The sequence below is a fragment of the Physeter macrocephalus genome, chromosome 12, assembly GCF_002837175.3.
Source record: "Physeter macrocephalus isolate SW-GA chromosome 12, ASM283717v5, whole genome shotgun sequence".
Lineage (NCBI taxonomy): Eukaryota > Metazoa > Chordata > Mammalia > Artiodactyla > Physeteridae > Physeter > Physeter macrocephalus.
Window position 1 is genome coordinate 45,228,792 of NC_041225.1, and position 12,314 is coordinate 45,241,105.

At 43.2% G+C, this 12,314-nt stretch overlaps 1 protein-coding gene across 1 annotated transcript in view; it reads left to right on the forward strand.

Annotated features, from left to right (window-relative positions):
• The window catches only part of DRC1 (dynein regulatory complex subunit 1), a 52,465-nt gene that overhangs the window by 6,592 nt on the left and 33,559 nt on the right, over positions 1 to 12,314 (forward strand). The window contains exons 2-3 of the mRNA XM_028496966.2: positions 4,193 to 4,277; positions 9,033 to 9,145. Of these exons, the coding sequence (XP_028352767.1) occupies positions 4,193 to 4,277; positions 9,033 to 9,145 (198 nt within the window). The remainder of the gene's footprint in view (positions 1 to 4,192; positions 4,278 to 9,032; positions 9,146 to 12,314) is intronic.

Genomic DNA, 12,314 nt, shown 5'->3' on the forward strand with positions numbered 1-12,314 from the left:
GATCAGCTTGGTGCTTTGTGACCACTTAGAGGGGTGGGACAGGGAGGGTGGGAGGGAGACGCAAGAGGGAGGGGATATGGGAATATATGTATACACATAGCTGATTCACTTTGTTATACAGCAGAAACTAACACAACAATGTAAAGCAATTGTACTCCAATAAAGATGTTAAAAAAAAAAAAAAAGAATCCTCCTGTTAATGCAGTAGACATGGGTTCGATCCCTGGTCCAGGAAGATCCCACATGCCGTGGAGCAACTAAGCCTGTGTGCCACAACTACTGAGCCTGTGCTCTAGAGCCCATGCACCACAACTACTGAAGCCCGCGCACCTAGAGCCCGTGCTCTGCAACAAGAGAAGCCACCGCAATGAGAAGCCCGCACACCGCAATGAAGACCCAACGCAGCCAAAAATAAATAAAAAATTTTTTAAAAAAATGATCCTCAGAGGGCTTCCCTGGTGGCGCAGTGGTTGGGAGTCCACCTGCCGATGCAGGGGACACGGGTTCTTGCCCCGGTCCGGGAAGATCCCACATGCCGCAGAGCGGCTGGGCCCGTGGGCCATGGCCACTGAGCCTGTGCATCCGGAGCCTGTGCTCCGTGACGGGAGAGGCCACAGCACTGAGAGGCCCGCGTACCGCAAAAAAAAAAAAAAAAAAAATGATCCTCAGAGAAAAAAGAAAAGATAATTGCAAACATGAAACAAGAATAGGATGATATTAAAATAATCTAGGGATCAAAACAGAGTTCTTGAAATTAAAAATAAGGTCGAAATGGGAAACAGTAGAAGGGTTGGGAAGTAAAGGTAATGGAATTGCCTGGGAGATAGAACGAAAAGGAAAAAAGATAGAAACTAGTAGAGAAAAAGATTTTTTAAAAATTAGAGGAGTAGTCCAGGAGATCTAGTATCTGCTTTCTAGATGCAAAAAGAAAGGAGAGAGTAAACAGAAGGGTGGAAATGATCACTGAAGGAATTCAAGAACATTTCTCAGAACTGAAGATCATGAGTTCCCTGGTTGAAAGGGACCACCTGACAGCACAGTGAATGAAAGTAGACCCACCCCAGGCACACCACTGAGCATGTTCAGAACACCAAGAACCAAAAGGAGGGTCCTACAAACTTCCAGAGTGAACAACGATGACAACAGTAATGACAAGTCTCACATACAAAGAAAGGATTAAGAAACAGGATGACATGACATCTGGTTTCGTAAATAGCAACAGTGGACACCAGAAGACAATGAGCAATGCCCTCAAAGTTCTAAAGAAAAATGATTTTCAACCTGGAACTCTAAACCCAGCCAAACAATCAATTACGTTTCAATTTTTCAAGTCCTGAAAAAGAACTCTGACTTGTCTGGAGGTATGGTCATGCAAGATGGCAGCTCCCTTTGAGACCATATGGGTGGCAGTGGTGGGGAAGCAGTTTCCCAAAAGAGGGATCCAGCTCAAACCTGAGGAGAGAGAAGTCTGGGACGGTAACTTTAGGGAATATGATAGGTCAGCACCGACCAAGAGACATACAATATGTAAATTAGCATCCACATTAAAAAAATAGAACACGTGAAATTAAATTTTGTAATTTATTTTGTTGAACTCACTATACAAAAATATTACTTTAACATGTAATCAGGGGCTTCCCTGGTGGCGCAGTGGTTGAGAATCCGCCTGCCAATGCAGGGGTCATGGGTTCGATCCCTGGTCCGGGAAGATCCCACATGCTGCAGGGCAACTAAGCCCCATGCGCTACAACTTACTGAACCTGTGCTCTAGAGCCCGCGAGCCACAACTACTGAGCCTGCGTACCACAACTACTGAAGCCCATGTGCCTAGAGCCCGTGCTCCACAAAGAGAGAAGCCACCGCAATGAGAAGCCCGTGCACCGCAACGAAGAGTAGCCCCCACTCGCCACAACTAGAGAAAGCCCTTGCGCAGCAACAAAGACCCAACACAGCCGAAAATAAATAAATAAATTTAAAAACAAACAAACAAACAAAAAACATGTACTCAGTATAAATCATATTGAGATATGCTGCATTTTTTAATTGAAAGTCTTCAAAATCCATCTAGTTCATACTTTACACTCATAGCACATTTCAGTTTGGATCAGCCACATTTCAAGTGCTCAATAGCCGCATGTGGTTAGTGGCTGTCATATTGGACAGTGCAGTGCTAGGCAGTCAGAAATGATAAGTAAAAAGCAGCAATGGGATTAAAGCTGAAACTAGATGATAAGAATGTGTAGCATAGTTATTTTTCTTTCTGAAGCACAGGTCTTTGCTCCAGGAAGTAGTTGGAAGGATTATTTAGACAGAGGTGGTAATTAATTGGTGGTCAAAGTAGAAAGTCAGGTGAATGATTGTGTTTTGGATGGTAATGAGAACACCATTAGCCTGGCAATATCTGAAGCCCTGAGTAGAATGAAACAAATCGTTTTCTCGGTAAGGGCAATGAGTAGGTTCAATAAGAGTACGGAAGTGAATGAAATGACAAGAAAAAAGAGTTTCAGTTGGATTGGGAGTGGGGTGAGGGGTGCTAACTCAATTCCAGCTCTCAAAAATGGTGTAGCGCGACGTAGGGCTGTGCTGACCTTTGAACAAAGGGAAGGGAGATGAAAGTCAGGGAGAGGAAAAAGTCAAGAAAGAATGAAGAGTCAAGAAAGGGATCTGCTTGTTTCACCATGGTTGAAGTCATAAGATGATGGTTTCATTTTTCTTAAGGCAGAACAGGGAATCCTCATGGCCGCTGTGTGCCAGAGGAGAGAGCGGACCTCCACGATGTAAGTGGGGTGGGTGTTGGTGGGGTCATTCCCCCATGCCTCCTCCAAAGAAGCCCAGAATCTGGAACCTTATCTTTCTCCCGTCATCTTGGGTCTTATTTTCTGATTAACACATACACACATATGCTCTATTTATAAAATTCATGTTCATGCAATAAAAAAACGTAGAAACTATAAGTCCTCAGTAAAGTTCTCTTTCCTTAAATAATTACTGTCATCTGTTTGTCATAAATCCTTCCAAGATTTTTCCTGTGCATATGTATATAAGCCTATTTTAAGAAGAAAATCTATATTATACTTTACATATTGTTCTACAGCTGGCTCTTTTTACTTACTTATTGTGGACATCTTTCTGGGCTGCTAGATAGCACATCGTTTTTTTTTTAATAGGCTACAATATATTTTCTTGTATTGTTGCCTCACAAGTTATTTAAACAGGCAACTATTAATATGTATGTAGAATGTTTCCACATTCCTGCTAGTAGAGAGAGTGCTGCGGTAATCATTCTTGTGCATATTTCTTTGTGAACTTGTGAAAGCTTTCTGTGGAAAGTTCGTAAAGGTTCGGTCAGACGGGAGGCCCGTGTAAGTTTTGGAAAAGTCTTGCCAAGTTGCCTTTTGGATGGGTTGTGACCCTTCACATTCCCACCCATGGAGTATGAACCAATGGTCACCCACACCCTCTGCCCCACCAGACACTAGCAACTTTTAAATCTTTTCCCTTGATTGGAGAATGAGGATACCTCACAGGGTTTTCAATTTCATTTCTCTGGTTATATGTGAAGTTGAACATATCTTCAAACGTCTATTTGCCATTTGTATTTCTTCTGTAAACTGCTTGTTCACATCCTTTGCCAATTTTCCTATTTGGTATTTTGTCTTTAAAAAAAAATTAACTTTTTAAAATTTAAGTATAGTTGATTTACAATGTTGTGTTAATGGTATTTTGTCTTTTCTGTACGGATTTGAAGGATCCCATTCTATTTTAGAGCCGAAGTTTGTCAAATATCTTTTACCAGTTTATCCCTTGACTTTCAAGGATAAAATGTTTAATTTTTTTTGGCCACAACACGTGGCTTGTGGGATCTTAGTTCCCCCACCAGGGATTGAACCCCAGCCCAAGGCAGTGAAAGGGCTGAGTCCTAACCATTGGACCACCAGGGAACTCCCCAAATGTTTAAATTTTAGGAAGTAAAACCTTTCACTCTTTTTTTTCTTCTAACTTTGATCTTACTCTAATAGAGGTTCTCTCCTGTATTTAATTCTAGTGTTTTTACGTTTGTGTTTTTTTAGCATTCAAATTTTTATCCATATAGAATATATTTTTGTATATACTGTGATGTACTATGAAATTTTAAAATATAGACTCTAAGTACTAGAAGTAACTTCAGTTTCTCTACTTTTTTCCATCACAGGGAAGCGCTTGGAGAACCTTTAGACGGGAAGGAGAGTGCGGAAGATCAAAGCAAGAGCTACAAACAGAAAGAAGAAAGCAGACTGGTAGGAACTGGGGAGTAACTGGGTTGCGACTGTCCTGTAGGACTGGGGCTTTGCTCTTCCTGTGCTGGGCCTTTGGTGGGCTGCAAGGCCAAGCCCCGCTCCTCCCCTCTTCTTCCCTCCTGTCCTCTCCCCTCCCCCTTTCCCCTCTCCTTTCCTCAGGCTACCTTCGCAGACTTCAACACCATCTCACTTCCCAACTCTTCCACAAATTCCTCCGCGGCGCAGGTTGAACTCTTTGACTTCCCGTCTGTACCATTCATTTCATTTTAGATACTTTTCTGCCTTGTATGACTTTTCGAAGATGTGTGTGCGTGCGGTGTCCCCGGTGGAACTGTAAGTTCTAGGAGAGCGAGGGCCTCTTGGTGTAGCTGTGGGGTAGGGCAGAGCTTGTACCCAATAAACTGTAAAGGGAAGTCTTTGATCGCTCTCCCGTGGCGATGACAGGGCTCCTGAGACATGAATAAAGGACTTGGAGCGAGAGGCGCAGGAGGGATAAACAGTATTTCAAAGCAGCGCGCCGGAACTGGCACAGTGCCGCGTTTACTTAATTAATTGCATGCACAGTGACACCGTGGGCGTTGAGATATGGGAAAGAGCTCACCCAGACGGCCTGGTCAGGGAAGGTTCCACGGAGAAAGTGGGGTTTGAGCTGGGTCTTAGAAAAGTTAAATGGGATTTATAAAAGTGGAGAAGAGAGATCACTGCTAGCAGAAATTGAAGTGTATTTACTGGGAGAAAAAAATATTCAAATTACTGAAATATTATTATAGAGCATAGAGGTATCTAGCAATAATTTACTAACCTGTGCTGTACTGGATCCAGGATAAAATATTTTATTGTAGTGGAAAGAATATTGAACTATTATATTATGGTTCTTGTTCCAGGTCACCTCTTTATACTTAGGGTACTTCATCTAAAGGTTGGTGATCTCTGAGTGTTTCTGTGTAGGATAAAAAGGGTATTATATATAATCTTGAAAATACTGTTGTAATAGATACTGCTATAATCCTGAAAATACTGATATACAGTTCAGTATATTTTCAATTTTAGAGTGTAAAATTGAGTGTAAAACCAGAGAGATAATGTTTTCATCAGCAGCTTTCCCAGGTTCCTTTCACTTAGGACTTAAATCACGAAGAGTGTTGCCATTGAAGAGAAATGTATAAAGAAAATGCTACCTTTCTCAATATCAAGGTATTAACAACCAGTTCTGTCCTAAGACCTGGGCAGGAGGGGCCCCTGTCCTGCACCTTATCAATCATTTTTTAAAATGATAATTCTTTTTGTTTTCTGTTTAATCTTGGTCTACTCCAACTTCATAAAGATATTCTTCCATGTTTTCTTCTAGAAGCCTCATCATTCTACAGTTTACATTTTGGTCTATAATCTAGACCAAAATGGATCTGGAATCCATTTTTGTGTGTGGTGTAAAAGTAGGGCTCAAGGTTCATTGTTTTCTAAATGGATCTTTAATTAACCCAGCACCATTTAGAGAGAAGATCATCCTTTCCCCTCTGCATTACAATGCACCTTTGTTGCAAATCAGGTGAGCATACTTGTTTGTTTCTAGATTCTCTATTCTGTTCCATTGGTCAATTGGCTTTATGCCAATTCCACACTATTTTAATTACTGTAGCTGCATGACAGGCCTTGATATCTGCTAGGGTAAGTCCTCCAACTTTGTGGTTCTTCAAGATGGTCTTGGCTGTTTTTGACCCTTTGCATTTCCATATAAATTTTAGAATTAGCTTCTTAATTTCCACCAAAAAAAAGGAGCTGGGATTTTAATTGAGATTGGATTGAATCTATAGATCAATTTGGGGAAAAATTAATATCTTACCAATATAGAGATTTATAATCTGTGAGGATAAATTATCCCTCCTTTTATTTAAGTATTCGTTAATTTCACTCAGCAATGTTTTATACTTTTTCTTTTTTAAATTATTATTTATTTTTAGCTGCATTGGGTCTTCACTGCTGCGTGCGGGCTTTCCCTAGTTGCAGCGAGTGGGGGCTACTCTTTGTTGCGGTGCCTGGGCTTCTCATTGCGGTGGCTTCTCTTGTTGCGGAGTACAGGCCCTAGGGAGTGCGGGCTTCAGTAGTTGTGGCACGAGGGCTCAGTAGTTGTGGCGCATGGGCTTAGTTGCTCCGTGACATGTGGGATCTTCCCGGACCAGGGATCGAACCCATGTCCCTGTGTTGGCAGGCAGATTCTTAACCACTGCACCACCAGGGAAGTCCATATACTTCTTCTTGAAGTTATAATTGTTCATTGTTGATTATGTAAAAGTACAATTGGTTTTTATATATTGATCTGATATGCAGCAACCTGGTCAAATTCATTTGTTAATTCTAATAGTTTACCTGTAGGTTCTTTTTTTTTTTTTTTTTTACATATATAGTCATCTGAAAATGACAGTTTTATCTTTTCTTGTTCAATTTTGATACCTTAAAAATTTTTTTCTTGCCTTATTGCACTAGATAGGCCCTCTAGCCCATTGAATAAAAGTGGTAATGAGGAGGGTCCTGTGTCTTGTTCTGGCCCTTCTCTGGATGCACCCCCTCAAGTGGACTTGCCTCAAGTCTACTCAGAGCCCAAGTGCCCCCATTAGAGCACTCTCTGAGTGTCATAGAACTCCAAATTCCCTGCCCAAATGGTTCTGAACCCACTTTCAAGGCCTGCATGGGCCTCTTCCCAGGGTCTGTCCTGCTCAGGGCAGACAAAGCCTCAGGGATGACCAGGGGTTTAGATGGAGCTCGCTCGTGTGGTCTGGGAAATTCACATGCCTGCATCTGAAGGACTAGGAGTGTGAAGAGAATGGGGTGGGCTCCAGGCTGGTGGCCAGAGACTGGCTCTCCCTTAGCCACCAAGTTCTGAAAGGAACTCTGATATGTAGTCTGAATTCAAACTAGGACTTATAAATTGTTATGAAGGTGCCAAGGTAGGTGGATAGAACATATTTAGTGGTTTATTACACCGAATTATATTTTTAAATATTTAGATATATGTTATGTGGACCTTCACTTAAACTCTCACCCTGGGTCTCAAAAATGTTAGGGGTGTGTCTGTTAATCTGATGGTAACATTTTCAGTTTTACTTTGAGACTTAAATACTTGATTCAGAAATTTCTGATGTTCACATTATCTGAGTAGAAAATAGAAAATTGCTCAAAACTACAGGAAAGCGGTTGCTTCCTTATGCATGTAAAACCGTTTGGCACAAGTGATAAAGCTGCAGCTGTTTAAAAAAAGCCTGGAGTACCCTGGATAGCTGGGTGGAGGTTCAGTTCTGTATTCATTAAAACTGTATTTCAAAATTTCCTTAGAAGAATGAGATGAAATAGAGTCTCTGATCATTTCAGTGACCCCCTGGAGCAGAGATATTTATAAGTTCCTAGTTCAGAAATGATTTGAGAGTTGAAAAATTTGTAAATTCCAAAACAGACTTGGAAAAACTCAGGCATAACCTAAGGATACTTGAACTTTTTTTGAGTGGCTTTATCATCTTGAAATCATGACATTACCAAAAGTTCAGGAGGGAAGGTACTGCATGTGAAATTTATGAAGAGGAATTTAGAAGGAGGGTACCAGTAGCAAAATTCCTGGGCCTTTGAGGGAGGGGGCAGTGCAGTTGGCTACAACTCTCTCCTGTATTAGAACACCTATAGCAAGAGGTTCCACGTAACATTAGCTTAAACAAGGTAGAAGCTTATTTCTCTGGTTCACTTAATAAATAGTTCAGAGCAGAAATAGTCCAGGGCTGATATGGGGGTTCCTTTGAGGTTGGGAACCTCACCTCCTTCCACCCTTGCTTAGGTTGCCTTCGTCTGCTCACCACATCATACTTTAGCATCACATGCCAGCCTGGGAGACAGAGAAAAAGGGGGCAGTAGAGGGCACACCTTTCCCCTTCAAGGCACAATTCAGAAGTGGCACATACACTTCTGCTCACGTGTTATTGGTCAGATTGCATTCTAGCTGCAAGGGAGGTTGGGAGATGTATCTATTTTGGGAGATCAAATGCCTAGCTAAAATTTGGGTGTTCTATTATTAAAAGAAGAGGGGGAAATGGACATTGGAGGACAACTATTATTATGTGTCTCACCTCCCCAACTGAGATTCTTAGAAAGGACCCTGGCAGTGTCAGTCACTTGGAGGCCTGCTGGGGAAAGTGCTGAGATGTAACCAGAGCGGATGCCCGCGTACTGATAGGCTGGTCCCTCCTTTAACGAGAATAAACTAAAGTACATCCAGAATTGCAGAGTGCTATTAAATTGTAAGCTGTAACATCACATCACAAGTGTCCCGATGGAAACAGGTTGCTAAGTAGATGCTACGCTTTAAAGTCTTAAGGTAGTTTTTTTTTAATATTTATTTTTTATTTTTATTTTTAATTTATTTATTTTTGCCTGTGTCGGGTCTTAGTTGCGGCACGTGGGCTTCTCTCTAGTTGTGGCGTGTGGGTTTTCTCTCTCTAGCTGTGGCGCGGGCTCCAGAGCGCATGGGCTCCGTAGTTTGCAGCACGCGGGCTCTCTAGTTGAGGCACACGGGCTTAGTTTCTCCGCGGCATGTGGGATCTCAGTTCCCCGATCAGGGATCGAACCCGCGTCCCCAGCATTGGAAGGCAGATTCTTTACCACTGGACCACCAGGGAAGTCCCTTAAGGGAGCTTTTAATTCCTGCTTGGTTGGATTGAACACCTACAGACAGTTGTGCAAATGTTTCTAACTTTATAAATCCTTATTTGTTTTCAGAAATTGGCTAAACTGCTGCTCTGTGGCACTGAGTTGGTGACAAATATCCAGGTAGCTGCAGATATCAGAGAGGTCCACAGGAGAGTCGAGGAAGAGGAAATAAAGCGTCACAGGTGAGGGTGAGGACCCCCCCTGGCTCTGCAGTGAAGTATCTCCTCTCTGGGTCCTCAAATTCTCCCTGTCTTTGTCAAACCTAGTCTAGTAGAATCCACTTCTTGCCCCTTACGAATCCTCCCTCCTTTCTTTCCTTCCTTCCCTCCCTCCCTCGTTGCTTCCCTCCTCCTTCCTCAAGTATTACCTTCTTAATGTGTGCCAAGCCCTTTGGATACAGAGAGGAGTGGACATGGCCTCTGCTCTTGATGTTCACAGTCTAGTAGAGCCAGATGTGCAAACGCCCAACCATGATTTGTGTTAAAGGTATGTATAAGAGTCGTGGAAACACCTATGAGGAGGCCTTTAATTCTCTCTGGAGAGATTAGAGAAAACTTTTCAGGCAAAGTGATATTTGAGTTGGGCCATAAGGGATGAAGAGGAGTTGGAGTCAAGGAATGGGCATTTTAGGAACAACTTGGGCAGAGGTGTGAGATTGCATGATGTTTGGGAATGGCATGAGAGTGAGGGATGTATGGGGGGTGGTGGAAGAAAAGAGACGAGGCTGAGAAGGTACATTAGGCTGTTCTGGGTTTAAATTAATCATAACAACCAGATCCATAAACACTACGTACAAATGTAACAGCGTGTTAAAGAATGGTAAAGACTCCATGCCTGGAAGGACAGAGGATTAGAGGGACGATGGGGTCCCGTGGCTGACCCTCAGCTCCAGGCCTGGGCAGGCAGGCTGTGGGCGCACCCATCTCCCAGGGCTCAGCTTGCCCGACGGAGGCAGGCGTAAGCTGCTTAGGAGTCAACTTCTAAGTTTGGTTTGCCCACAGAGGACCGATAGCAGCAGCAACAGAGGTTCTCATGTAATCTCTTCCTTTGGCTTGTTCTTCAATTAATTTCCTACCTATAGTCCAATTACAAGAACAGCCCACGGGGCCATTTTGCTCATCTCAGTAGGTACATACACAGTACAATTTTTTTTTTGATTGATTTTTTTTTTTTTTTTTTTTTTGCGTTACGCGGGCCTCTCACTGTTGTGGCCTCTCCCATTGCGGAGCACAGGCTCCGGACGCGCGGGCTCAGCGGCCATGGCTCACGGACCTAGCCGCTCCGCGGTATGTGGGATCCTCCCGACTGGGGCATGAACCCGTGTCCCCTGCATTGGCAGGCGGACTCTCAACCACTGCGCCACCAGGGAAGCCCTGATTGATTTTTATTTGTGTATTTTTGGCTGCCTTGGGTCTTCGTTGCTGTGCTCAGGCTTCTCACTGAGGTGGCTGCTCTTGTCACGAAGCGCGGGCTCTAGGCGCGCGGGCTTCAGTAGCTGTGGCACGAGGGCTCAGTAGTTGTGGCGCATGGGCTTAGTTGCTCCGCGGCATGTAGGATCTTCCCGGACCAGGGCTCGAACCCGTGTCCCCTGCATTGGCAGGTGGATTCTTAACAACTGCGCCACCAGAGAAGTCCCCACAGTACAATTTTAACAATATTTTCAGTTGTTCAACATAAGTAGTTCTCCCCACCAGCAACTTTACCAGTGTCACCAAGATATAATTTATTCTTGAAACTTCCCACTGCCTCTGTCATGGCTTGTACCGGGGACTGAATTGGCAGGGACAGCTGCAGAAACTCCCTGAGGGCCCCGTTGAGGAGTTAGGCTTCTCCTGCAGCCACTGAGGAAAAATGGAAGGTCGCGAGTGGCAGAGTTACAAGCTAAATGTGGGTTCTGGAAAGATAATCTGACAGCTGTTTCTCATTTTTTAGAAAAAAAAAGTTAATTGAATTATAAGATGTACTATGTGCCCTAGCTTGGAAGGTGGAAAGGAGAGAGGGGATCATAAGGTAATTATGTTGTGGTTCTTGTCCTTAAGGGAGTTTGAACCCTCCTTTGGAGACAGTCTCATAGAAGGACAGTCTGTTAAAGTTGGGAGAGGGTCGCAGGCATATGTCCTGGCCCCTGTTCTCAGAAGGGGCCTCACATCTCAGCCCTAATACCTCCTTCTATCCAGCCCCATCCTCAGTGTTCTCCATCACATGGTTTCTTTGGAATTTCTGGAATTCTGGGAGATCATCTCTATTTTCCATTACTAATGGTGGAGTTTTCCTTTTTGTATGTTCCACTGGTCATTTATTGATAATTTGGGAGAGGAATGGCCAGACAGTTGAGGTCATGTCAATAGTAAAAAAATAATGAGTGCCATTTGTTAAGTGACTGCTATGCTGGGAATAATTTTATTTAATCCTGACAACAGCCATAGGAAGGTAGTGATAAGTGGAATATTTATAAATGGAATGGAATATTTATAAATGGAATATTTCCTGCTATATCAGTAAACAAAGGATGTCACAGCCATCAACAATTGCAGCCCTCCAGCGTGAGCCAGTGAGCCCTGAGGAGACTCAGGGTTGAAAAGAATACCTGCCATCTAGCAGCCATCAGACTGCAGCCACTCCCTGCGGTGAGCCCTGAGGAAACTCAGGATGTGAAAATACAGGATACTGGCCCCAGATAGCTGAGGTGCATATCAAAGGAATGATTTGAGTGAGCCCAGACTCTTGCATCTTCCCATACATAGAAAAGCGCTAAATTCCTTAACTTGAGATATCTGGTTTCCTTTAACAATAATCTTTTGACGTTCCCAACTACCTGCAAAACTCCTATTTATCCCGGCTCCTCCCAGCGCCTCCCAGGAGCAGTTTCTCAGAGTTACCTGAAACTCTGTCACCCGGGCTGCAGTCCTCATTTTGCCCCAAATAAAACTTAACTCGTTGTGCATTTTTTTAAGTCAACAGTTGATCCTTTCATCCTCTCTATTCTACAGGTGAGAAAAATGGGGCCTGCAGAAGTTAAGCAATTTCTCTAAAGTTGAGAGCCAAGTAGCAAAATCAGTATTTGAACACAAGCTATGGGACTTGTGACCAAGTGGTTAACTACTGTGTGTCACCATCTTACTCAGAAGTATGTGACAAATTGACTCTTGATCTGTGTGTGTGTGTGTGTGTGTACAGCCTTAATGTTGATCCATTTTTGTTATGTGTCACTTTGTTTATTCGGTCTCAGTTACTTAGAGTCAAGCATTAAACTAAAAGAAGATTTCTCAGAGCCCGGTTTGGTTTTCAGGCAGAGCTGGGTACCCGGGACTGTTTTACGGACCCTAGAGAGCCAGCCTGCTTTCTTGGAAG